This window comes from Malaya genurostris, chromosome 3, assembly GCF_030247185.1.
Source record: "Malaya genurostris strain Urasoe2022 chromosome 3, Malgen_1.1, whole genome shotgun sequence".
NCBI lineage: Eukaryota > Metazoa > Arthropoda > Insecta > Diptera > Culicidae > Malaya > Malaya genurostris.
Window position 1 is genome coordinate 290,790,830 of NC_080572.1, and position 26,918 is coordinate 290,817,747.

At 38.1% G+C, this 26,918-nt stretch overlaps 1 protein-coding gene across 1 annotated transcript in view; it reads right to left on the reverse strand.

Annotated features, from left to right (window-relative positions):
* LOC131435017 (uncharacterized) overlaps positions 1 to 26,918 on the reverse strand; it is a 425,332-nt gene that overhangs the window by 202,390 nt on the left and 196,024 nt on the right. The window contains exons 4-5 of the mRNA XM_058602473.1: positions 18,506 to 18,991; positions 18,302 to 18,450 (exon numbers count right to left, since the gene is read on the reverse strand). Coding sequence (XP_058458456.1) covers positions 18,302 to 18,450; positions 18,506 to 18,974 — 618 coding nt within the window. The 5' untranslated portion in view covers positions 18,975 to 18,991. The remainder of the gene's footprint in view (positions 1 to 18,301; positions 18,451 to 18,505; positions 18,992 to 26,918) is intronic.

Consider the following 26,918-nt stretch of genomic DNA (forward strand, 5'->3'; position numbering starts at 1 on the left):
GTTAAATTTGTTTGTTGACTTTTTTCCAGTATCACCAACACTATCATGCACAGCTACATTTGTACCGAACCATTCCATTGAGGGGCCGGCAGTTTTTGCCCGAGAAATTCTCCGGGGAACTGACCGTTGCCAATTAATTTACTGCCAAAAACGAGCACTGATTTGGTGTGTACATAAATGGAACGTGGGAAATCAACTTCTGGTTTTCATCAAAGGACCAGGCTGGAAATAAATTTTTCGAACCATCGACTCATTGCTTCATTTTCGACTTTGATCTTTCGGATCCTACGATTGGGAATGGGTCAGTTTAGTATGACGACACCCATTATGAGGACGATGATGAAGGCCAATTATTCATTCTCAGGCAGTAACTACGCCCAGCAGCAGCAGCTGTCGGTTAGCTATGTTAGATGGGACTGGATCTGCAAAAGTGAGTCACAAATTTGACACATTCGAGATCATGTTTCCCAGTGAGGTGAACGTCCTCTGTTTTGCTACTTTTCGAAACAAATATACAAATTTTCATTTTACTCATTAAATTATTGCTTTCTTCACCATATTGCCTTTGTAGACAATTAGTTGAAGACAGGTTCATATCTCATGTCTTCTCGTGAATCTGTGTTGACGGATTTCTTTTTCGACACCGCTCAACATACATTTACAGAAATTACGTAAATAAAAGGGATAATATTGATTTCTGCAGGGTGATTTTATGCTGGTATCTTTTTGGCAGCACTGATTTGGACAGATCACGCGTGAATCGTGTCTTGTGTCATTGTCAAACTTGTTTCCGTCGTGAATAAGGAGTGTATCGAAAATAAGCTATCTACATACATTTGTGTTGTACGCATGTATTTGTGATGGTTTTTTATGCTCAGATAACAGCATGCTGTGCGTTTGGCTGTCAGCTTTTGTTTGTGCGGTTGAAATTCTGGGTTTTCAAAATTGAAAAGGAAGTGAAAATTACGGTTCCGGACACATGGCTAAGTGAGAAGGGTATTACTATGCGAAAATTGGCGAAGCGGTTTGGAATTCATCATGCCAGTGCTAAAACCATCAATTATAAGTTTGGGGAACACTATTCTGTGTGTGAGCTTCCAGGAAGAGCCAGAAAACCCGGTTCTTCCAACCCGGGACTGGATCAGAAAGTGGTATCTCTAATCATGAAGAACAAATCAATGTCAATACGTGATTTGGTCAAAAAAGTAGGAACGAGTGTCGGAATGATCCAGCGAAATCACCTGAAGACCTCTCGAAACAAAGTGTAGAACAGAAGTAGTGAACAGCAACAAGGGCCCGGACATTGTATTCGTGTCTTTTGAAGTGTCCGGATACATAAGACTTATGTAAAGGAGGACTCAAAAACCCTTCCAGGTCCACAAAACATTACTGTCGTCGTTGGAGTGGATGTGAGCGATGCGGATAGGTCGATTCAAGTGGAGAAATTCGGTCGAAAGGTACTTGTATGGCAAACAATATGTTCCTGTGGTTTGAAGTCAACCATTTTTTACACTACCGGAACTATAAATGCAGAAATCTATCGATCTGAGTGTCTCAGAAGAGATTGCTGCCTTTATATACGAAGCATAGTACACCTCTACTGTTTTGACCGGATTTAGCGTCGGCTAACTTTGCCAAAACCACACTCAATTGGCTTGCGGAAAAGGGTATAAATTATGTTGAGAAAAACATCAATCCACCAAATTGCCCTCAGCTTCGACCCATCGAACGTTACTGGGTAATCGTGAAAAAGGTCTTCAAGAAGGCTGGTAGGCAGCTGGGAACATGCAGAAGTTAAAAAAAAATGGGCTCAAGCGTCCAACAAATGCGATGCAACACTTGTCCGAAATATGATCAGCTATTTGGGATTAAATTATTAAATTTTCAATTGTCCTAAACTTTTGGAAACAATGAGAAAAACTCATCACGCTTGTTTGCTCACGTTCGAATGACGGTTGTCCCGATGTTCAACTAGACGAGTGTAAAAGGTAAACTGGAAAATCGATCATTTCTTTTTGTGGATTAGACAGGTCTGGAGAACCTTGCATCAACAGTAACAACAACAGAACTTCTGCGTGGCATAAAGTCTTATCTGTATTAGATTCAGGAATTGGATTTTAAAACTGAATTCTGAATCAGAGTTTAGACCCAGGATTCTAGTCTTAACTCTAGAATTTTATTCCAGAATTCAAGAGTTAAAATTAAGACACTGGTGCTGAATCCTAATTCTAGATTCGGAACTTGTATCCAGAACGAATGATTTAGGAATTCTGGAGCAAAATTCATGGTATGAATTCTAGATCTGTATTCTGCATTAAAATTTTAGATCTGAACTCCGATCCTGAACTTGGAACTGTCTTCAGAACCACAATTTAATTCCTGAATTAAATTTACTTCCTGATCGCAGGTTCAAAGTTTAAGGGCTGAAGCCAGTGTGTTTTAGGGCGATTTAGAGGGCTATTTTCACGCTTCAAATCTGATTTTCTCAGAAACAGAGACGAATATCGAAAAACCCAACTGACAATCTTTTAGAAAATTAGTTTAGATTATTTTGTGAAAATTTCAGAATGATTCATTGACTGGAGGAAGAATTACATAGCTGAAAAAGCCGTCTTTTAACTTGTTCATTGAATATCTCGCCTTCAAAAGCATGGGTCAAAAATCTATCCTGACAATGTCTAGACAATTTAATTTAAATGCGATTAGTGCATAAAAACATATATGTTGTCGCGATAAAATGAAGTGAAAGTTATTTTTGTGAAGGTTTTTTTTTTCCTGGTAACGTAACGAAAAATGAGAGAGAAATAAAATCGGCTCAGAAAGGCTGCCAAACAAGCGGTAGCTTTATTGGATTTTATGCGATGTCGTCAAACTTGTAACCTAAAATATCAAAACATTCTTGGCCACCCGGCCACCACGAGAGTCATTTTGCACATTTGCGAGAGAGCATGGAGAGAAATGTAATACGCAGAGCGAGCCACGTGGTTATACGCGACTTACTGGCCTCTGCCTAATTGCTAATTTCAGTTCATTCCCAGAATTCAGAACCTACATGCAAGAAATCAATTCGGACCGTGGGTTTATGAGCTGAATTCAGCTCCCTAATTCAAGTTTCAGGATTCTAAAAATGATTTTTGTCTCAAAGTTTTAGAGCTAAGTTCACGAACTGAGTTCTTGATCTGGATTGCGATCTAGAATTTTTCAATTCTGAGCCAGTCCCAGGTTCCGAATTTAGTTTTTTAATTAAGTTCCAGTTTCTGAATGTCCATAATTTTTGTTTACAACTCAGCAGTTGTAAAAAATTTGGTTTTCTTAGAATCATTATAACATATCCAAATAACCGTGCACTTGAAAAATAAAAACAAATGTAACATTATTTGTTGTATTGGTTTACTCTCACTTGTTCGACGTTACTTTTAGGTTGTAGAATATGTACGCTGTAATAATTCTGGATCGAAGCAGTAAAAGTTGGCAAATTCATATGATTAATAAACTATTACGAACGGTTATTGATATTCGGAATTGTATGTCAGTTTAATTCACGTATTTACGTCTTCCAGTTAGGTCTCTGACATTATCCACCCGTCTATTTTTTGCCAACAATGGAAGAATTGGACATGCTTGACATGTGGTTTTAACAAGACGATACCACATCCCACACAGCACGCGAAACAATGACCAAATTGAGAGCCGCTTTCGGTGAACAGGTTATCTCATGTTTTGGGCCCGTTAATTGGACTATTTCTGGTAGGGCTATGTCCATAAGGATAAGTTGAGGCTTATGGCTTAGCAATGATTGACGCACCGGAAGCCAATGTTAAGGCATTTGTTCGTGAAATACCGGCTGATGTGTTGAAAAAAGTGTGCCAAAATTGGAACTTGCGCATGTGCCATCTAAAGCGGAGCCGCTGCCAACATTTGCGTGAACTCATCTTCAAATATTAAATTATATTGATCGTTCTATAGATTCCAATGAAGATTTCATCAATTTTCTCAATTTTTATTGAATATCAAATCCTATAACTCATAAAAAATCACCCTTTATTACACCCAAACCTACAGTTACGAACTAAAGCGGGGGTACGTAAAACAAGTAGCTCGCAAAAAAAGTTTACGTTATTTGGTATTTACTTCGTAAAAAACCTTTATGTAATGAATATGTTCAACTCCAGTCATTTGAATATTTTTAGAACGGATGTGAAGAGTATGCGCGAGTAAATGATGTTTGGGGTCGATTCAAAATCTAAGGGGCCACCTTTCGTTATTCGAGGAGGTTCTGGATTCCAAGATGACGATTTCCGATTTATTGATATTTCTTAAAAACTTTACGGTGTCTTCGTTCTGGTTCTTTCTACAATTCCAAGTCCAAGTCCAAGTCCAAGTCCAAGTCCAAGTCCAAGTCCAAGTCCAAGTCCAAGTCCAAGTCCAAGTCCAAGTCCAAGTCCAAGTCCAAGTCCAAGTCCAAGTCCAAGTCCAAGTCCAAGTCCAAGTCCAAGTCCAAGTCCAAGTCCAAGTCCAAGTCCAAGTCCAAGTCCAAGTCCAAGTCCAAGTCCAAGTCCAAGTCCAAGTCCAAGTCCAAGTCCAAGTCCAAGTCCAAGTCCAAGTCCAAGTCCAAGTCCAAGTCCAAGTCCAAGTCCAAGTCCAAGTCCAAGTCCAAGTCCAAGTCCAAGTCCAAGTCCAAGTCCAAGTCCAAGTCCAAGTCCAAGTCCAAGTCCAAGTCCAAGTCCAAGTCCAAGTCCAAGTCCAAGTCCAAGTCCAAGTCCAAGTCCAAGTCCAAGTCCAAGTCCAAGTCCAAGTCCAAGTCCAAGTCCAAGTCCAAGTCCAAGTCCAAGTCCAAGTCCAAGTCCAAGTCCAAGTCCAAGTCCAAGTCCAAGTCCAAGTCCAAGTCCAAGTCCAAGTCCAAGTCCAAGTCCAAGTCCAAGTCCAAGTCCAAGTCCAAGTCCAAGTCCAAGTCCAAGTCCAAGTCCAAGTCCAAGTCCAAGTCCAAGTCCAAGTCCAAGTCCAAGTCCAAGTCCAAGTCCAAGTCCAAGTCCAAGTCCAAGTCCAAGTCCAAGTCCAAGTCCAAGTCCAAGTCCAAGTCCAAGTCCAAGTCCAAGTCCAAGTCCAAGTCCAAGTCCAAGTCCAAGTCCAAGTCCAAGTCCAAGTCCAAGTCCAAGTCCAAGTCCAAGTCCAAGTCCAAGTCCAAGTCCAAGTCCAAGTCCAAGTCCAAGTCCAAGTCCAAGTCCAAGTCCAAGTCCAAGTCCAAGTCCAAGTCCAAGTCCAAGTCCAAGTCCAAGTCCAAGTCCAAGTCCAAGTCCAAGTCCAAGTCCAAGTCCAAGTCCAAGTCCAAGTCCAAGTCCAAGTCCAAGTCCAAGTCCAAGTCCAAGTCCAAGTCCAAGTCCAAGTCCAAGTCCAAGTCCAAGTCCAAGTCCAAGTCCAAGTCCAAGTCCAAGTCCAAGTCCAAGTCCAAGTCCAAGTCCAAGTCCAAGTCCAAGTCCAAGTCCAAGTCCAAGTCCAAGTCCAAGTCCAAGTCCAAGTCCAAGTCCAAGTCCAAGTCCAAGTCCAAGTCCAAGTCCAAGTCCAAGTCCAAGTCCAAGTCCAAGTCCAAGTCCAAGTCCAAGTCCAAGTCCAAGTCCAAGTCCAAGTCCAAGTCCAAGTCCAAGTCCAAGTCCAAGTCCAAGTCCAAGTCCAAGTCCAAGTCCAAGTCCAAGTCCAAGTCCAAGTCCAAGTCCAAGTCCAAGTCCAAGTCCAAGTCCAAGTCCAAGTCCAAGTCCAAGTCCAGATCCAGCACGAATTCCAGGTCCAGATACGGCTCTAGGTCTAGGTTCAAGTCCTAATACTAGTACGTAGATTATTACTTATGTATTTAACTTTGGCAGCACTAAGTTACCAACTTCAAAACATTCTGTCATTTGAGTGCTATTAGTTTGGTTTACAGTAAATTGAAAATTTTATCTCAGCAAAAAAAAGGCATTGAATCGTGAGCTTTTTCGTGCAATTATTTATTACGATTTTCGTCATGGATTAACAAGACTTAGACCGTCGTATGCGACTGTAAAAAAACTGGTATAATGATTCTAATCGTGGTCGTGGTTCACTTGTCGATCAGTTGTTTTACCAGAAAACATCGATGCTGTGAAAATTTTGATAATGGCCCAAGTAGCAATCCGCAACTAGTTCTGATACGACAAAGTCCAAACTATGTTTCAACAAGAGCACGAATATGTGTTTTATGTTATACTGGTTAAAACATGGTGACAGCAATGTTTCATCATAACATAACTAGTTACGAAATAGTTATTTAGGTTTCCAATCATAACATCTTTGTGTCATATTGAATTAAATATATTTTATAAGCTATCGTAACTTAATCCAAACATATTTTTAATCACAACAATGCTTCTAGCCACTAGTTGAAAATAAGTTTATTTGACGTCAATAGTAGCAACCCATAACAAGTTTTGATACCACTTAACCCAACTGTGTTGCAACAAGAGCACGAACATGTTTTTTATGTTATACTGGTTAAAACAAGGTGACATCAGTGTTTCTTTATAACGTAAACATTAAACTAACTATCATTTGTAAGTTATCGTTACTTGATTCTAACATATCTTTAATCACAGCTATGTTTTTAGCTACTAGTTGAAAAAAGGTTTATTTTCCGTTGCGAAACCATTATAAATACGTTAACGTATATGTGAATCGTTACTGTGAATTGATATAGCAATAACTTAGATATTATAAGATTATAACATATAATTTCTTCATTAATTCAGATAGTTATCGGTAAGTTTTCCCAACGTTATGATAACTAAAATGCAAACAAAACAACCTCTGCTGGCTTGAATATGGCGAACACAATATGGAGTCTCAAGAAGTGTATGAAACGTAAATAAAACCAGGAAATTACTTTATTCAAAACTACTTTTTGCCGAAAATAGTGAAAGGCAGAATAGTCATTTTTGTTCTATGCACTGTCATAAACACGAAGAAAATAATATAGGGATTGAACATCGATTGTGATAATATTATAGTTCTCATGATATATGAATTTAAAATGATGAGAAATCACTCTACTTGGAATAATTTTGAGCATTCTGAACATAGGGTTATTTTGTTGTTTATTTTTTCTATCTTTATAAACAGATTTTGATTGAAGGCGCATAAAAAACAGTTAAGTAAAATTGAATTCCGCTCGACAATTTTTGAATCGTTGTGAAATTTGTACCTTGTATCAAGTTTGTGATTTCAAGTACTCTTCTGCTTTTTTATTGATGATATAAAAGTATTCTGGATTCATTCAATGTTTATAATGTCGATGGTGACTAAGTTTCAACTAGTTTACTTGGAAACAAGTTATTTTCAAGTTATGAAAAGATAAGTTATTTCAGTATGGCATTACAACGTAACGACAACATATTTTTAGCCGATTTAACAACTAGTAGAAACTGCGCTTTTTGAGTCATGCAAGTGGTTAGATGTTAGTAACAATCACTCAAATATCTGGTTGTCAACTAGTCACAAACAAGCTAGCGTAACAAAAATTGTTACTTGGGGGACGATCGCCATGCGACGTACCCTGAAATAGAGGCAGCCTTGGGCATTAGTGCGAAAAGCTTATATGTTATTTTGCATGAAAATTTAGTCGAAAAAAATTTGTTCACGGTGGATCTCACATAAAGACTGTCCTAGAAAGTATGGACGCAACAAAAAACCGCTGCCATTTCGCAATGGTTCAATGGAATCTGTCAATTTTTATGGCTGCGTCCTGTTGCTTACACTTTTCTCTACCACTTGTGCAGTTGTTTATTCGTTTTCATTAGTTTGTTTCGAAATGCGTGGACTTTCAGCATAACAACGTCGAAAAATTGTGTAAAAATGGTGCACAAAACGAGGACTGTCACTGAGAAAGATAGCAAAAATGGAAGGAGTAAGTGAAAAAGCCGTGCGAAATGCAATCAGGAAGTTCGGTGAGGATAACATCTTTGAGGATGAACCGAAAACGGGTCGAAAAAAGGTCCTGCTAACCCTCAATTGGATAAACGTATACTGAAGGCGTTCGAGCAAAAGAAGGAGGTTTCCGTTCGGGATGTGGCCAAAAAAGTGGGAACTTCGAAGTCAAATGTTCTTCGTGCTAAAGAACATTTCAATCTTCGAACCTATAAGAAGCAGAAACAACCAAAACGTAGTCCGAAACAAGAAGCATCGATCAGGCCGAGGGTTCGAAAGCTGTACAATACGATTTTTGATGGAAATTTGAACTGCACAATCATGGACGACGGAACCTACGTGAAACTCGATTACAAATCCTTGCCGGAACCACAATATTATACGGTGCGAGAAGGGCAAGTGTTAGACCAGTCCCAGACATCGATTGAAGTCGAAAAATTTGGTAAGAAAGCTATGGTCTGGCAAGTAATTTGCAGCTACGATAAGATTTCGAAATCCTTCATCACCACTGCTTCAATGAACAGCGAAATATACATCAAGGAAGGTTTACAAAAACGACTTCTACGCATGATTCGAATCCACAAGGATCCTGTTGTCTTCTGGCCAGATCTTGCTTCCTGTCGCTACTCGAAATCAACAGTAGAATGGTATACTACCAAAAATGTTACTTTCGTCCCAAAAGACATGAATCCACCAAATTGCCCACAACTTCGACCAATTGAGGAATTTTGGGCATTAACGAAGGCACATCTTAGGGAACATGTCTCGGCAGCCGAAACCATTCAATAGTTTGAAAAAGATTGGAAAAAAGTGTCAAAACTTGTCGCCAAGGAGTCTGTACGGAATTTAATAAAGAACGTTCGCAAGAAGGTGCGCTAGCTAGTCTACAATGCTAAGTAGCTAATGTTGAGAATAATATTCTGTTGTTGTAGTCTAGTATTATCAGTATATCGAATAAAATTTAAATATCTAACTTGTGAATTATTTACAGCGAAATCAAAGTGCGTCCTTTCTTTCTGGGACAGTCTTTAATTCAATAATTGGTCAAAAAAAAAAGACTCTTGTCGATTGGTGCAAAGAAATCATGAAATTCCATCGCGGTGCTTCAAATTTAGTGTATAACATCTATACAGGTGACGAAACATGGATTTGCACATATGAGCATTTCAAAGAAAATGGTGACTTGTTCTGATTTGTTTGCCAACAATTTGTCGTGAAATATAGAAAAAGGCAAGACACAAAATCATTCTTCATCACGATAATGCAAGCTGTCACACATCGGCTAAAACAACCGAGCATTTGAGCACCCAAAAGTCGAATTGATGGGCCACCCGCCATATTGTCCTGATTTGGCACCTAACGACTTCTATTCGCGCCCTTAAGTGAAGAATAAACTCCGTGGAGAGCGATTCAATACTCCTGAAGAAGCAGTTGAAGTGTTCAAAAACCATGTTTTGGAAGTTCATCTAGTAGTGTGTAAAAAATGTTATGAACATTGGTTCAAGTGTTTTAAAAACAATAAAACCATTTCCGATCAAATAGAATGCTGTTTTCTTTGTTAGGCTAAATACATAAGTAACAACCCTCGTATTCGTACAATAGCCCTAATTTCATCTCATTCCACGAATCAGAAATTTTACAGTACTCGTAATAAACAAATAAAACGTTTCAGCGTATCAAAACATTCAAGTCATACTTCGAACAAATGAACGGGAACGACAGTATTAATTACAAGTTCATTAACATTGATGAAATGTGCTATCGCAAAACAAAAAAATCACACAAGAAACAAATCCATGTCAGGATTCACCTGCTCTCAGCACGATGCTATACAGCCCGGAAGCCTCCCTCGAAAGCCTTAATGGATGGTAATGAAACAACTTTTCCGCGTTGAATTAATAGCATTAATTACTTTTGCAAATGCCGTACCTACAAGCGCACATATGCCCGGCATTGACTTTCCAGTATCACGTGCTGGTACGTGTAGACGTGAGCCATTCAGGTGCCATTAGACTCTTGTTTTAGAGCATGACGACAATAAATGACACAATGTCACAAAAAATGATGGAAAAACTTTAAAAAGTACCATTTTTAAAGCTGGAGTTTGAATTCGGTCATGTCTGATAAAATTTGCTGTTATTATTAATGACAGTATACCACCATCGCTGTGACAATGAATGGGCTAGGTTTTGTTCTGGTAAGGTCATGGCCTACTCATAAGATAGTGACACGCTACTCAATTTCATAAAACAGTGCACGTAGCAAGAGGGATGACAACAATTCGTTTCGTTTTTGTTAATGAAAGATTTTTTCGAAGTTTACTTTGCCTTTTTAAACTTGCATCACATGTGCGTCATTTTTCGTAATATGAGTAGAGAGAATATAAAAATAAGCTTTGCTTTTCAGATCTATTCTGGTGTACAAACAAAATTTTAAGGTCATCTCTAACTTCATTTCTAATTTCAGAAGTTTAAGCACCTCAAAAAATATTCCTATGCAAAATTTCGGCTAAACCGAAAGTTTGAAAATTTTCGATCTTGAAAAATCACCAAAGGTAGAGGGTCATTGAATTTCCGAAATTTTTTCGATGCCAAAAATTTTAGAATTGTATAAAACGTTTGGATTTAGTGTCATCTGAATTTTTTTTAATCGACTTCTGAGACTTTCTAAAACCGAAAAAAAAAATTAATTCCGATTGACCGAAACGTCGAAATCTAGTGTCACTTCGAATTTTTCTCTAAATTCGACTCTGGGATGATTGTTTTGATGACAAATGTCTTAGAATTACATTTACAGCGTCATTTCTGTTGGCTGATTGTGCATTTTCACTCATTCGTCAAATTTCGAAATGCAACTACGGGCAGTCTACTTCAGCTCAGCTTGTCTCAGCTTCCACTAATTCAATTGACAGCAGATGTGGATTTTAAGTTAATGTATAATTTTTGCCTTTCTCATATAGAAAGGCTATGCAATCACTGTGAAAACCGTCATTTGAACAAGGTCCCGTTGAGCCGAATGTCATATACCATTCGACTCAGCTCAGTGTATGTGACAAATAATGTCACTCAATTTTCTCAGAGATGACCGATTTTTACAAACTTAGAAAGGTCCCATAGCTGGTCATTGAATTTTATCTTTATCCGACTTCCGGTTCCTGAATTACAAGGCAATATGTGCAAGTCTATGAGAAAATGCGACTCGATTTTCTCAAAAATTTTTTAACCGATTTTCACAAACTAAGATGCAAATGAAAGGTCTAAAAATTCCCTAAAAAGTCCCTGAGAAGTTGATCCAGATCAGACTTTCGGTTCCGGTATTACAAGACAATAAGCGATGAATTCAATTTCATGAGTTTTTTTTTTCAAAAGAGATGGCGGAACGAGGTGCAAATTTTTTTAAAACTTACGGGTAAATTCATATAGTTGGAATTGTTAGTTAGTGTATATTTAAAGCTGCTGCGGGGCTACTAGTCCCCGGTTTCCACTTTTAAACGCATCGGTAATAGTTAAGAAAAGTTCCAAATCGGACCTCACTTCGATTTCTCAGCAACGGTTAAACCGGTTTTCGTAATTCATGATTCAAATTAAAGCTCTCAGTGTCTTAAAAGATACTGGTCAATTTCATCCAGATTCGAAATTATAGGGCGATGCGTATCAAAACATTCAAACTGTCATACAAAATGATGCAAAACCGGTACGCATCGGTACATGCTGGTACGGAAGAAGAAAACACCACCGCCTTGCACACAGCGTGCTTTGTTTAATTTTGTATGGCGTGCAGAGTGGCCACATATATCTATATTAACTTGACATAACTGTTTCCACATTGAAAAGTATGAAATCTTGACAGAATCTTCTAGTGATAACACCATTAGGTGGATGAAAAAGGATTACTTTTTATTTAATTTTTCGACTAGTTTTTGAATTCTTGAATAAGAATTTTACTTCCTTTTTAAGCGCATATTTTTCTTCGAGCGATCAATCGGCGATTTTTCAGAACATCTTCATCGACACCGACACGAATCATGATTCTCGTCTTAATATTTCAAGTACGGAATGTTTTTGAGTTCTTTCTTCGTTTTTTATGAATTCCTCCTCAGTTTTCGCGACAAAATTGTTGGAGTAGATCATACGCTTCAGATTGTCCCAGAAATTCTCAATGGGACGCAGCTGCGAGACGTTGGGCAGATTCATCGACTAGAGTACAATATCGATATTCAGCCACTCCATCTCCTCCAATGAACGCTTCGATTAGTGGGCCGACACCAGATTCAGCCAGAACATCGTGTCCTCGTCCTTATGGTATTTCTTGATGAACGGTGCAATTTTCGGCAGGCATTTCATACTAAAAATTTCTCCGTTCATGACCAGTCCGGAGCGAAAAAAGAGCGGTGTTTTGACTTCCGCTTTTCGCTAATTGTCAGCCACAGCAGTTCTTTCATGGGGAACAGGGTTTGTGAAATGAACTTCACTTCGAAACTCACTTCGTCGGGAAAATCGAGTTAACCATTCTTTTTCTGACATGTATGTTCATGTTCGCCAGATACTTTTTCACTGTTTGACCAGTTGCACCGGCCTCCCGGACAAACGCACTCAGCGATGTAGACACTTTTCCCTCGGCCTTTCTTCGGAGCTACTTGTAGCTCAGGGCCTGCGGTCGTCCGGAGCCAGGCTTTCTTTCAATGCTCTAATTGTTGTCTAATAGTGTCAAAATGTTGTACAAAGTGCCCCACGATGTCCGTCTTCGACATGGCGGTGTTACTTCACTGTTGGAGTTCGACTGACAGAGCTGTCAAATTTGGTCTGCTCAGTCATGGGTTACTATGATTGATGCTGCATGGATAGTTTCGTCAGTGCGGATGAACGTAAAGCCATGATAAATCGTCAATTGTCGTCTATTTTTTTTTAAATGCAAACGTTAAATAATTATTGAATAGTAACTCTTTTAAGCGAACAAAGAGTGGGGTATTTAAAAATTGAAACCATATATTTAATGTAAAAATATACAACAAAAATATCAATTTTCACATTCCTGACAACCTGCTTCAACCATATTTCTCATTCCTAATTGCGTTTGTCTGTTCAAATAAATATGGGACAGGCGGATCGATTCGAACTATCAGAGAACTTCAGAATAGTAGTAAATTAGTTAAAAAAATATGAAAGATTAGGAAGATAAATTATGGGGAATATGGAAACCAATCTCTATCAAATTTCCAATATTTCAGTAAGTCATTTCTCAGCGTTTTAAAGTATTGCAGTTTATCCTAATGGTTTAAAATTGATTGCCGTATAAGTTGAAGCCGAGACATACTGGTCCGTATGAATAAAACGTAGCATGCTTGAATTTCCTGTTCCTGTCAAAACATGCTACAAACTGTAGTATTTACTACAAGTTTTCGGTAGGTAACTCTAGAGGTTGCTACTCGTGTGTTTGCTGATAAAGTGAAGTACATAAATTAAAAAAGTGGCATTTTTACAGATGTAAGAACGTTTCTTGCTTTGTGCATGCTTATGCCAGCTTTTCAGGCTCTGTGTCGATACGGTATGCAGTAAATGCTTAAATTCGGAAGTAGCATTAACTACATGTTCGAACTTGTTTTTTATTCATATCAAACCGCGTTATACTCTGTGGACTTTGTTTTTGAGAAGATACTACAAACAACAGACTTTACTACATTTTATTCATACGGCCCACTATCTTGATCAAAAAGTTCCCGGAATCACAACCGTGTGGCGCTCTCAGTAACCCGATTAGATTATTTTCAGGTTGTCACATCTGTCATGGATATTCTATCAATATTTCAGTTTGATACCTGGACATTTGTAAAAGCTACTCTGTATTGAGGTACATCTGCGATTGTGCGTGTCTCTGATGTTGTACAATTTTCAAAATGGAATTGAATTTGCAACAACGAGTTTGCATTAAGTTTTGGGTTAAAAACGGTTTCAATTGAGCGACGACATTGCAAATGTAAGAAGAGTTTTTCGGCAACGGTACTTTGAAGAAAACCGTCGTTTATCAATGTCACGAACGTTTCAGAAGTGGCCGTGAGTCTGTGAATGATGATGATGAGAGAAGCGGTAGGCGATATTCACAGTTTTCATTGCTTACAAGGGTGTTGTGTATCATGAATTCCTTCCACAAGGCCAGACCGTCAACAAGGAGTATTATTTGGGCGTTATGAGACGTTTGCGTAAAGCAATTCGCCAAAAACGACCAGATTTGTGGGCAAACAACTCGTGGATCTTGCACCACGATAACACACCGTCAAAATATACAGTAATTTTTGGTAGGACCATAAGACCTTTCAATTGACTCTAAGATTGGGAATAACGGTTCAGAGTCCGTACATTTTGTACGGTTTTTGTTCCGCCAGTTTAAGTGACGGTGTACAATATTGAACACACTTTATCCTATAACTCCGGAACCGGAAGTCTGATCCGGATGAAATTCAGGAATTCCGTATGGGACCGGAAGACCTTTCATTTGAATCTGAGCTTGTGGAAATCGGTCAAACCATCTCTGAGAAAATTGAGTGAGATCCATTTTGGTATATATGACCACTATTTCCGGTACTTCCGGAACCGGATACCGGGAACCAGGATAGCCGGAATCGGTTTGTTTAGTTGCCTACTGATAACGGCTATCGATTTGTGTAGTTTTGAGACCAGTTTAGAAAATTTTTTACGTTATTTGTTTCGCCGGTTTAAGTGACGGTGTACAATATTAAACACACTTTACCCTATAACTCCGGAACCGGAAGTCGGATCCGGATGAAATTCAGGAATTCCGTATGGGACCGGAAGACCTTTCATTTGAATCTAAGTTTGTGGAAATCGGTCAAACCATCGCTGAGAAAAGGGAGTGAGATCCATTTTGGTATATATGACCACTATTTCCGGTACTTCCGGAACCGGATACCGGGAACCAGGATAGCCGGAATCGGTTTGTTTTGTTGCCTACTGATAATGGCTGTGTAGTTTTGAGACCAGTTTAGAAATTTTTTTACGTTTTTTGTTTCGCCGGTTTAAGAGACGGTGTACAATATTGAACACACTTTACCCTATAACTCCGGAGCTGGAAGTCGGATCCGGATGAAATACAGGAATTCCGTATGGGACCGGAAAACCTTTCATTTGAATCTAAGTTTGTGGAAATCGGTCAAACCATCGCTGAGAAAAGGGAGTGAGATCCATTTTGGTATATATGACCACTATTTCCGGTACTTCCGGAACCGGATACCGGGAACCAGGATAGCCGGAATCGGTTTGTTTTGTTGCCTACTGATAATGGCTGTGTAGTTTTGAGACCAGTTTAGAAATTTTTTTACGTTTTTTGTTTCGCCGGTTTAAGAGACGGTGTACAATATTGAACACACTTTACCCTATAACTCCGGAGCTGGAAGTCGGATCTGGATGAAATTCAGGAATTCCGTATGGGACCACGAGACCTTACATTTGAATCCAAGTTTGTCAAAATCGGTTCAGCCATCTCCGAGAAAACCTAGTGAGATTATTTGACACATACACACACACACACACACAGACATTGTTCAGCTCGATGAACTGAGTCGAATGATATATGACACTTGGTCCTCCGGGCCAATTTTCACTAGTCGGTTTTTCAAGTGATTGCATAACCTTTCTATTTGAGAAAGGCAAAACGAAACGAATACCATTCAGCAACCACCGAATTCACCTGATTTGGCTCCCTGCGACTTTTTCCTTTTCTGTCGACTCAAGAAACCGCTCCGTGGAACGCATTTCAGTACGCGAGATGAGATTATGGAAAAATCGCAGATGGCTCTTATACTGAAAACTGAATATGAAAAGTACGGGTGTGTAATGTCAGAGACATAACTGGATGTCGTGAATACGAATAAAACTGACACGATTTCTTTATACTTTCGAATTCGAATTGATAGTTGATGGATTGTGTGAATTGTGAAACTTTCCCCCTTTTCACTACTAGAATTTTAAACGATTTTGACGTCTATTATCTCATTTAGGATTTGCATATTTCATTGAAAGAAACTATCAAGATGCTGTACAGGATTCATTTCTGCCTTTTAGAAGGACCAAATTGTGGAATTCTCTGCGATATTTAGCACAGTTCGGAACATTTTTCTTGAACGATTTTCGCACAGCGAAAAGTGCACGAAGCAAATCAAATTATTTTGGATTTTCACTAAACTGATGATTTTTACCTTCGATTTGCAAAGAAGTAATCTTAATAGTGCTTTAGATAACATTTAGATCCAATTGAACGGCAGATTTAGTGTAATGACCACTTTTCGTTTGTCGTTTTCTTTCTCTCAAATGCAAACGACCAGCTGCTCTGTTGTCTGATGCAATCGTTCTTGCTTGAATTGAAACTAGCTTTACGAACAAACCGACACATCCGCTCGCAGTGCCAAATGATGCGAAACTGTTTTAATGCGTCTTATCGCCTTGACGACCGGAAGGCAAATGAGAACTTCGACCTGAGCGTTTGAGGTTTTTAACCACGCAGAAGGTGCGCTCTCCGATGCCGCTGTTTGAAAACGTCTTTCCGCCCCGACGTCTGTTTCCATCCAACGCACCAGAAGAAACGATCGATTTTCGACCACGGTTCCCCTTTTATAACGTTCAGTTGAAGATATGTGCCTGACTACCTCGAAATCGTCGCCCTTGCACGAAAAACCCAAGCGAAAGTAAAGAGTTTTCCGCGTTGTTTTCAAATTTTGAGAAAACTATTGTTTGTGGTTATCTCACACTGTTCGAAATACTATCCTAAATTCCTGATCATATATTTGACGAAATAGTGAAAGATTTATGTTGCTGCCATTAATACAAGTCGATATATTCACGATTAAGTTCTGCCCATTCTTCCATATGGCTAATTTTGAAAAGGCGCCCCATAGTAAAGTAAGTCGTATTCACGACAAAAAATATTTCGAGGATTGGATCAAGTGCTAGCATAAGCGTGTTGCAGTCGATAGGGAGTACTTTGAAGGGGACAATATCGATTTTGATGAACAATCTTGTATTTTCAATTTTCCGAATAAATTCCGGGAACTTTTTGATCAACGTAGTATTGAAAGGACACATTTTTGAAAGGTTACCGAACCGGGGTTAAAAAGAAAATCTACTTCAATGTTACACTTTTCATTATATGTAAGTAACAACTTTGGAAGAGAATTCTGCACAAATTTTCTCCTAAAGTTTACCCAAAGTAATTAAGAAAGTCGTTCTTAATTGCTTGAGTCAAATATTCGGTAACATTCACGGATCCGAAGTTGCACCACCAGAGATATCCGATACGCTTCGTCTTCGAATTGTCAATGCAACACAATTCATAATTAAACTGTTAGTGTGCCATAAAAGTTCAACATAAACGGTTGGCATTTTCGTCAGGTTTGCACAAGAGAAAAATAAATATACATATTTTTTCACTTTATCCACTTCTGCTACAGTGTTTGTAGTGCATGACAACAAACCCAGTATGAAATTTGTCCTCCCCAGGAACCAAAACCAATTTTCAATTCAAACACCTGTACCAGTTTATCCAAAAACAAAAAATTGCCACACATTGACCGTGTCCAATCCAATTTCGATTCACCGGTTTCCGCAACAAACCTAATAGCCTTGAGTGAGGCCATTAGGGGTTAGTCGTCCCCGTTCGATGCAGCCACGCTGACACAATGCAAATGGTCCACCGTTTTCCCTACGGGTGTGTGTGCGTGTGTAAAAGAAAAATCAGTTTTTCATCCAGCGATTTGTGGATTTTAGCTGTACAAACAAACTGAACATTCACCGCTTGACAAAGCCGCTTGCCATGTCGGGAAAATTGAATCCATTGTTTGTTGGACGTCGTAATTTCTGTATCAACAAGTGCAATCCCCCTTTTTATTTCGCCTCGACGGCGGATGAATGCGTGATTTCGCTTTCATTACCATCGCACGCTTACTGCGATCTGACACGAGACTCGTTTCGTTTGTCTAGAAATAAATTCAAACTAGGCAGTGACGTCAAGCATTTGATTTTGAACGCAGCAAGCCAAACTGTGTGTGTGTGTTTACGTTTATCACACAGCCCTTTTGCATTGGATTCTGCCCTTCCCAGCAATGACCCACTGCTTGTCAGTTTTTCTCTACGTTCTCCGTCTTCGTGTCTTCACCGATGCTCGCTAATTATACCACAAATGATGGCTATTTTTAGCCGATGTTATTTCTGAATGTTTATTTGAAAGTTTATGTGAAATAAAACGTGCGAAACATGTTGCAACAACCGTTTGGCGGTACGCCCGCTTTGTTGGCAATCTGCACGCCACACAGTCATCAGAGACCGAGATTATCAAGAAATGGGAGGGGGTTCTACGAACTAACCTGGTAGTTGATCATCATTGGCGTGTCCGGACCGTTAATTACGGTGATATTTTCGCCATCTCCATCGCCGAAGCTCTGGTTCATTACGATGCTGGAGCTTTCATCTTCCAGGGAACTAAGCAGTGGCTCACTCTGTCCTGAAGTGTCACCTGGTAAGCAAAGAATCAGTTTACTATCGCAGATCAGCAGGATCAGCTCACTTACCCATATCGATCGAATCGTTCGTCTCGGTGTCGGTGGTCGTGGTTACATTGGTCACATGGGTTGACGCCGAGTCCGTCGAGGTGTTGATCGTCGCTTCCGAGGTAGTCGAAGAACCCATGACGATAACCTTCGGAACGGCCGAGGACGGTGATGAGGATGGCGTGACCGGTTGAACCACTGCAGCTGACAGTCCGACCGGACTTGCTCCCCCGACGCTGGCCGCTTTCGGTGATTTACTGACACGGGCCTTCTGGAAGTAGAACCTACGCAGTGCCGTACTGGGGTTTGTGTGTGACGACGAGGATGACGATGGCGGAGTGCTGACGACAGTGTCCGTTTCCGAGGAACCACTCGAGTGCACTGGACTGGACGGATGGGCACTGGCTGGCGGAGTGGAGGACCCAACCGCACTCGGGCTGCAACACACGATATCCATCGGTTGCTGGGGCTGAGTGACGGGCACTGTCATTGCACTGTGATGTGGTACTGCAAGAGAGAAAAGAAGGGAAAGAAGTACAATCCACTGGCGATCTGCATGGTTGTTGGCTAGATCGATGCGAACGCATGGTCGTTGACTAGATTATTAGACACTTTAAACTAACAACGAATTATTCCTGATGAGAAAGGTACAAGTACGTGAAAGTACTAAAAATATCTCAACTGTAATGATGCTGGTCATGAGCTCACACTTGAAAATTATTTCAAGTGATAGTTTGTAGTGTAGCAGATGGTTTCCAGCTTCCCTAGCTCACTCTAGGTCTGACAAAGTAGTGATAAATTGGAAAATTATAGAACTAAGTGAGTCATTTTCATTGTAATTTGCACTTCATTTTGAGCTCTATTGATATGTTAAGTTCAATCATTATTTGAATCGAAACAACAGCCAAATGATCGCTACAACCGTCGTAGCTATGACAACGTTTGTTTATGTAAAAATAACATCAAGTATATGCACGAATTTGCGGGAAACACGCTCACTTTCGTTCAAACTTGTATCGTTGCCATGGTATATATTGACGTTTTCCAATGATAAGGTCAATGATTCCAAAATTCCAAAAATAAGATCATTTAAACAAAATATCAAACAAATGATGTTGTTTCTCTGTATGCTTATAACGTTAATAGAGACATTAGTTAATGTTCAGGAGTGTTCTAATTCTAGATGTATAATTTATGTCAGTTTTAAAATTTCAATCTCAATATTATACCAAAAGAACCTGTTGCTGTCGTAACTGGACAGATCACACGGAGTCGCGCGACAGAGCTCCGTCCATTCAAGTTCAGCAGAAAAATGACGTGTATGTCAGATTGAGTGCGATGCGATCGGTCACTAGATGCTTTGCAACGCATCGAGTTCACTCTGACACATCTGCCACGCGGCTCCGTGCGATCGCTTTGCTTCGTGTCGCTTGTCGTTTTCTCTCTGGCTTTACCCTTAGAATTGCTACAAGTTTTTTTTTCGATTATAGAGGTTTTAACCTTAAGGTTATTCGCCTCTTCGGATCAGAAAAACTTTCTGATCCTATGTGCGGGGTTGGGAGCAGATTTTTGGAACCGAATTTCGAGTAGTTTTTGTAGCAGTTTTCATGAAACTTTTAAAACTTTTCTCTCTAGAAGTTTTTTAAGAAAATTTTACATGAAGTTTTTTTGTAGTTTTTGAATAGTTGGTTTGAGTAGTCATTCAAGCAGTTTTTAAAGTAGTTTTTCGAATAATTTTCTCCAAATAGTTTTTCAAATAGTTTTCTCCGACCAGTTTTTTAAACAGTTCCGAGCAGTTAATGAAACAGTTCTTTTGAATAGTAAATCTGCTTTTGAAACTGTTTAAAAAAATGTTCATCATACCGTATTTTGCAACTTTTCGAGCAATCGAGAAGTTTTTCGAGCAGTTTAATAAACATTTTTTGAAACAGTTTAAAAAGCTGTTTTACCGAGTAACTTTTCAGTTTTTTTCAACAGTTTTCGGGTAATGTTTTTGAGCAGTTATTCGAGCAGTTTTTGAGATATTTTTAAAACAACTGAAATCGTTTTTCCAAACAGTTTTGGAAGTAGATTTTTTCAAGCAGTATTTTGAGTAATTATTTTAGCAGTTTTCGAATTGCCTGGAATAGCTTTTCAAACAGTTCTTTCGAGCAGTTTTCTCGAATATTTTTTCAAGCAGTTTTTCGAGCAGTTTTTCGAATAGTTTTTCGAGCAGTACCCTTGAGCATTATTTTCGACTATACGTTCATTGTTTGACGCTCTTCAATTTAAATGTGTTCGAATTTCAGAAGAGTTCATTAAAGATTAACAATATCTTGGATTCGGCTTCATGTATTTTCGTTGAGGAGCTTTTAAAATATTTTTTTTAAACAGCGTTTTTTACCTTATTTTCGGGCAGATTTTTATGCTGTTTTTCAAGCACTTTTAAAAGTTTTTTTTTCGATTGCTGCTTTCTCAAGCATGAACAGTTTTCTGTATCAGTTTTTCAAACAGTGATACAGTTTTTTTTCGAATAGTTTTTCAAGTAGTTTTTCTGGCAGTTTGTTGTAGTTTTTTCGGATAGTTTTTTGAAAAGTTACTTCGAACATTTTTTGGAGTAGATTTCTAGGTGGTTTTTCGAAGTTTTTTCGAGAGGTATTTTGAACGGTTTTTCGAGCAGTTTTTTTCAAATAAGTTTCTCAAGCAATTCTATGAACAGATCTTTTCGGATTGTTTTTTTGAGCAGTTTTTTTCAGTAGTTTTCACTATTTTTCAAGGGTAGTTTTCAAATGATCTTTTTTTTCAAGAAATTTTTCGATCAGTGGTTTTTCGAGCAATTTTTTTAATCAGTATTTTGTTGTAGTTTTTCGAGAAGTTTTTCCTGGAATTTTTGTTTTTTTTTCAGTTTTTAAGTTTACAAGCAATTTTTTCGATCAGTTTTCTAATATGTTCTTGCGAGCAGCTTTTTCATGAAGATTTTTCAAAAAGTTTTTGAAATAACTTTTTCGAACAGTTTTTAAACCAGCATTTTCGGACAGTTTTTTAGGAAGAGTTTTTCCTGGAAGAGGAACTGTTTTTCAAGCAATTTTCAACGGCGGATTCGGAATAGTTTTTTCGAGTAGTCTTTCGAGCAGTTTTTGAAAGAAAAATTGAAACAGTTTTACCGAGTAGCTTTTCACACTTTTTCCAAACAGTTTTTCTGGTTTTTTAATCAGCAGTTTTTTCGATTGTTTTATAAAATCAACTGAAATTGTATTTTCAACTAGTTTTGCAACCAGATTTTTCCAAGCAATCTTTTGAACATTTTTTTAAACAGTTTCGTACAATTTTCTTGAGCAGATCACGTGAGTAGTATTTGGAACAGTTCTTTCGAGCTCTTTTTTTTAATTGTTTTTCAAGCAGTTTTTCTAGCTGTTTGCCGAACAGTTTTTTCGGATAGTTTTCCCTGCAAAATTTTCGAACTGGTTTTTAAACAGATTTTTCAAGCAGCGTTTTCCAAATAGTTTTGCCGAGTAGTTTTCGCATTTTTTCCAAAGAGTTTTGTTTATTAAAACAACTGTTTGTTTTATTAAAACAACTGAAACTGTTTTTTCAACTAGTTTTGCAAACAGATTTTTCAAGCAGCCTTTTAAATAGTTTTTTTAAAAGTTTTCAAACAGTTCCAGATCCCTGGAGTAGTACTTCAAACAGTTCTTTCGAGCAGTTTTCTCGAATAGTTTTTAAACAGTTTTTCGAGCAGATTTTTCGAACAGTTTTTTTAAGAATATATCACGAGCAGTATTTTTGAGCATTATTTTCGTCTATTCGTTCATTCTTTATGACGCTCTTCAAGGTGAGTGAAGCAGTTTTTCGAGTAGTTTTTTAATATTTTTTTTTCGAAAAGTAACTTCGAATATTTTTTGAAACGCTGTATTTTGAACGGCTTTTCGAGTAAGTTAATAAGTTGTTCAAGCAGTTTTTTGAACAAATTTTCAGATAGGATTCACGGGCAGTTTTTTTTAGAAATTGTTTTAACAATTTTTATGGGTGGTGTTCAAATGGTTTTCTTTCAAGTAGTTTCTCAATCAGTGTTTTGGAGTGTTTTTTTCCGAGAAGTGCTTTAAACAGTTTTTTCAATAAGTTTTTGTTGTAGTTTTTCCGGGAATGTTTTGAGCAGTTTTCCCGAGTAATTTTTCGAGTATTTTTTTCCGGGCAGTTTTGTGATAAGTTTTCTAATCTGTTCTTGTGAGCATCTCATCCATGAAGATTTTTCGAAATTTTTGAAATAATTTTCACGAGCAGTTTTTTAAACAACGTTTTCGGACAGTTTTTCCAGGAAGAGCTTCGAACTTATTTTTAAACATGTTTTTCAAGCAATCAAAGGCGGATTCCAAACAGTTTTTCCGAGCAGATTTTGAAATTTTCTTTGAAACAGTTTTAAAAACAAGTTAACCGAGTATCTTTTACAATTTTTTATTGAAACATTTTATCAGGTTATTCTATTTTTTGATGAGCCATTCGAGCAGTTTTTGAGATTTTTCCTCATAAAACAACTGAAATTGTTATTGCAAGCAGTTTTGCAAGCAGATTTTTTCAAGCAGTCTTTTGAATAGTTTTTGGAGCAGTTTTCTGCAGTAGATCCCTGGAGTATTTTTTCAATCTGTTTTTGGAGCAGATTCCCAAGCGGTTTTTCGAGCAGTTTTTTTCAAGCATTTGTCACGAGCAGTACCGTTGAGCATTATTTTCGACTATTCGTCATTGTTTGTGACGCTGTTCAATTTGAATGTGTTCGAATTTAACGAGAGTTCATTCATATAAACAGATTGAAACAATATCGTTGATTTTGTTTTATGGGTAATAATCGAGAAGTTTTCTAAATATGTGTTTCGAGCACTTTTTCAAAAAAGTGTATTCGGTCAGATTTTATAACTGTTTTTCATGCACTTTTAATAGCGGGTTTAAAGTAGTATTTTCGAGTAGCTTTTCAAGTATTCTTAGGTGGTTCTTCAAAATATTTTTTTCAAGAGCTGCTTTCATAAGCAGTTTTTCAATGAGGAGTTGGGAGTAGTTTTTCTAACAGTTTGTTGAATAGTTTTTCGGATCGTTTTAAAAAAGTTCTTTCGAACATTTTATAAAACAAATTTCTAATTGGTTTTTGAAGTTTTTTCAAATGGTATTTTAAACGGCTTTTCAAGCAGATTTTCAAACAGACTTTTTTGGATAGTTTTATCGGGTAATTCTTTTAGTAGTTGTTGACAATTTTTTTAAAAGGTTTTCAAAAAGTTTTTTTGAATCAGTTTTTTGAGGTGGATTTTCGAAAAGTTTTTTCGCACATATTTTTCAATTAGTTTTTTCTTGTAGTGTTTTGAGAAGTTGTTCCCTGTGGTTTTTGAGCAGTTTTTTCGGGTAATTTTTCGAGTAATATTTTCGAACAGTTTTCAAGCAATTTTTTCGATCAGTTTTCAAATTTGTTCTTTCGGGCAGCTTTTCCGTCAAGTTTGTTCAAAGAATTTTGGGAATGATTTTTTCAAGCAGTGTTTTAAACAGCGTTTTCGGACAGATTTTCCGGGAAGAGTTTATAGCTGTTTTTTAAACAAGTTTTTCCAAGCAGTTTTTAAAGGCGATTCCCAAACAGTTTTTTCCGAGTGGTCTTTCAAGCAGTTGTTTGGAGTGGTTCTTCCAGAATTTTTTTTAATGGGGTTCGCAAATAGTTTTTCGAGTTGTTTTTCAAGCAGTTGTTTGGAGTGGTTCTTGAAAAAGTATTTTTAACCAATTTTTTAAATTATTATTCAAACGGTTTCTGAAACGGTTTTTTAAGTAGCTTTCTGAAGCCGTTTTCTACTATTTTCCCGGCATCCTCTGGCTATATGTAACTTTAGGTCTGTACACAAGAGTTCCATGTAAACCGTTTGTCACCTACGGCCATCAACTGATCACATGCCAATAATACCAAAAACCTGTTTATTGCGGTAAGCCATGCGTGAGGTGTGAATAGTTAAACATTTCACCCACTTCATTTTCAAGATGAAATTAGGCAAACAATTTTTTTTGTACTAACGTTCAACCGTTAGACTCACGGAAAACTATTTCAAAAAAATTGGAATAGTTTAGAGACAAGTATTGAATATTTCGTACCTTTTTCATGTCATAACTTGTGTAACTGTTTGAATTTTGTACCGCTCATCACTCGAAAATTTCATAATCTGAAGTTTGATTCTGTTGAAATTGAGTTATGTCTTTGGCATTATCCACCTACCTTTTATTATCCATCGGCTTCTTTCTCTAAGTGCTCGAGCAACCAAGCTTACAATTAGATATTGAAAACATCCACATGCTTGCTGTATAAAAGTACATGTGGAATTTTTGAGAATTTGAAAGTACAGAACAAGTTCCCTGTGTGAACTTTTGCGTTGCATAGATGCTGGGTAATGTATTCTAGAAGCTGATTAGTAGATTCGTAAGCTGCTAAAGTCAGAATCAGTCCCTTTTACCCGAAATTTTGGTTAGTTGGATCGTTCCCCATTTGAAAGTCCAAAACTTCTGGTTACCTTAGTAACCATAGAATATTCATCGCCTACTACGTAACACTGGTTGTTTAGTAGGTCAGTTATGAAAAAGATGTATAGAAACTTTGTTCCGAAAATTGATCTTCTTTTCTAAACAAATTTTTTATTCTATTTTCATTCTATAGATAGACCATTGAATCTATATTCTGTCTAAACATGCACAGTATTTAGTTTCAAAAGTGCATAAATTTCACAGAAATTGAATAATAAATCCAAGCTCTAGTTTTCCTAGTGCTGTCGTTATGCTGTCTAGGAAACGGTTACATTATCCACCGTATCACCGGGAGCTGCTCGTTTTATTACCCAAGACCCCATAACCCACACCTACTGAAATCGGCACCGCACTATTTCCAGAGTATAGTGAAATCCGCTGTCGTCACATAAAAAAAGCGCCACCATGACCGTGACCAATATCCATCAACCGGCAGTCAATTTGTCGTTTCCTCAACTTGTGGGTTCATTCTTCGTTGAGATAGGGTAGTTCCTCCATTGTTAATCTTCATGAAGGAAAAGTGTAGCCGAAATGTCCAATTCATCACTCCAATTTTCGCTACGTCATTCAAACCGGATGCGTTGATTTTAGCTACGACTCATCGTTTCGACTGAAAGCGGTAGCAACCCTGCGTGTTAGACTCTTTTATTATACAGCAATGATCTAATTTGGTGCAAAAAAAAAAAGGACACGGTTCCATGCTACTTCCATGCGATCGTTCCTGCCATTGTTTGTTGCTTGTCCCAGTCCCAGTCTAGTAGAAACAGTAGCTCCTGCGGTGATAGTCCTGGGTGTCTGTGCTCATTTATGGTGATTGGGTTGAAGATAAGGTGAAATTGAATTGCGACCGACAGAGGATGAGGTATGAGAAAATCTACTTTGAGTGTAAGTTGCTGCCATGAAAATTTATTACCTCCGTGTGAAGTACACCATCGCAATCTGTTCGAATGTTCGAAAGCAAACCACACCGAATGAATTGAACCATAAAGTGGGAATCTCACAAGGACACAATACAACTTACCTGTTGTGTTTCGTTTTTTATGGATCTCCCCCCTCCTTCTTTTCAGGTCGAATGCATTAAAAGATTGATGTTACATTTCTAAAAGAAGTTCTAACTTGCAGGAATGATGATTCCATTTGATCAACGGTTGGCAGTGTGAAACGTGACACCGAACACATTTTCGCACTTCTCTCATTTGAAATGAAAATGGAATGCAATCAGTAGAAACGAATCGTGCTTGAGAGGAAAATTTCTTTGAAACATTTATTAGCCGACGATTTAAGATCCCGTCGTAACAAGACGGGATAAAGACTTTTATATTTTTTTCCGGTTTGTTCGAGAACCTATCGCCCCGGTCGAGTCGCTTCAGTACATATGAAAACACATGAAGGGGAAGCCCAATTGACTAGAGGAACCAAGCATGCTTTGCTTTACTTGGCCACCACAGCATTCGATTATAGTCCTATCTCTATGGAAACACAGTCAACAAGCACACACCACATCACAAGTCTATCCTCGCTATTCTGCTTTGTCGAGGCAGAAAATTGTTGTTCGTTGATAAACTTATTTTATATTTGTTAAGCTCAGTACCGTTACCCTTATAGTAAATACGATCTTTTCCATTTTCTTGCATGGCTTACCGCAACAAACAGGTTTTTGGCATTATTGGCATGTAATCAGTTGATGGCCGTAAGTGACAAGCGTTTTACATAGAATTCTTCTCTACAGACACAAAGTTACATATAAGCTTTTTTAAGCGTATGTGTAACAAACGTACGCCCCAGAAGATACTGTGGAAAATAATGGAAGACTGTTGCAGAAGTTGCTTTAAACACCGTTTGAGAAAAAGCTTGAAAAATAATTTAGAAAATTACTTAACAAACTTTTGCAAGAACCAAAACTACAAGAAAAACTACT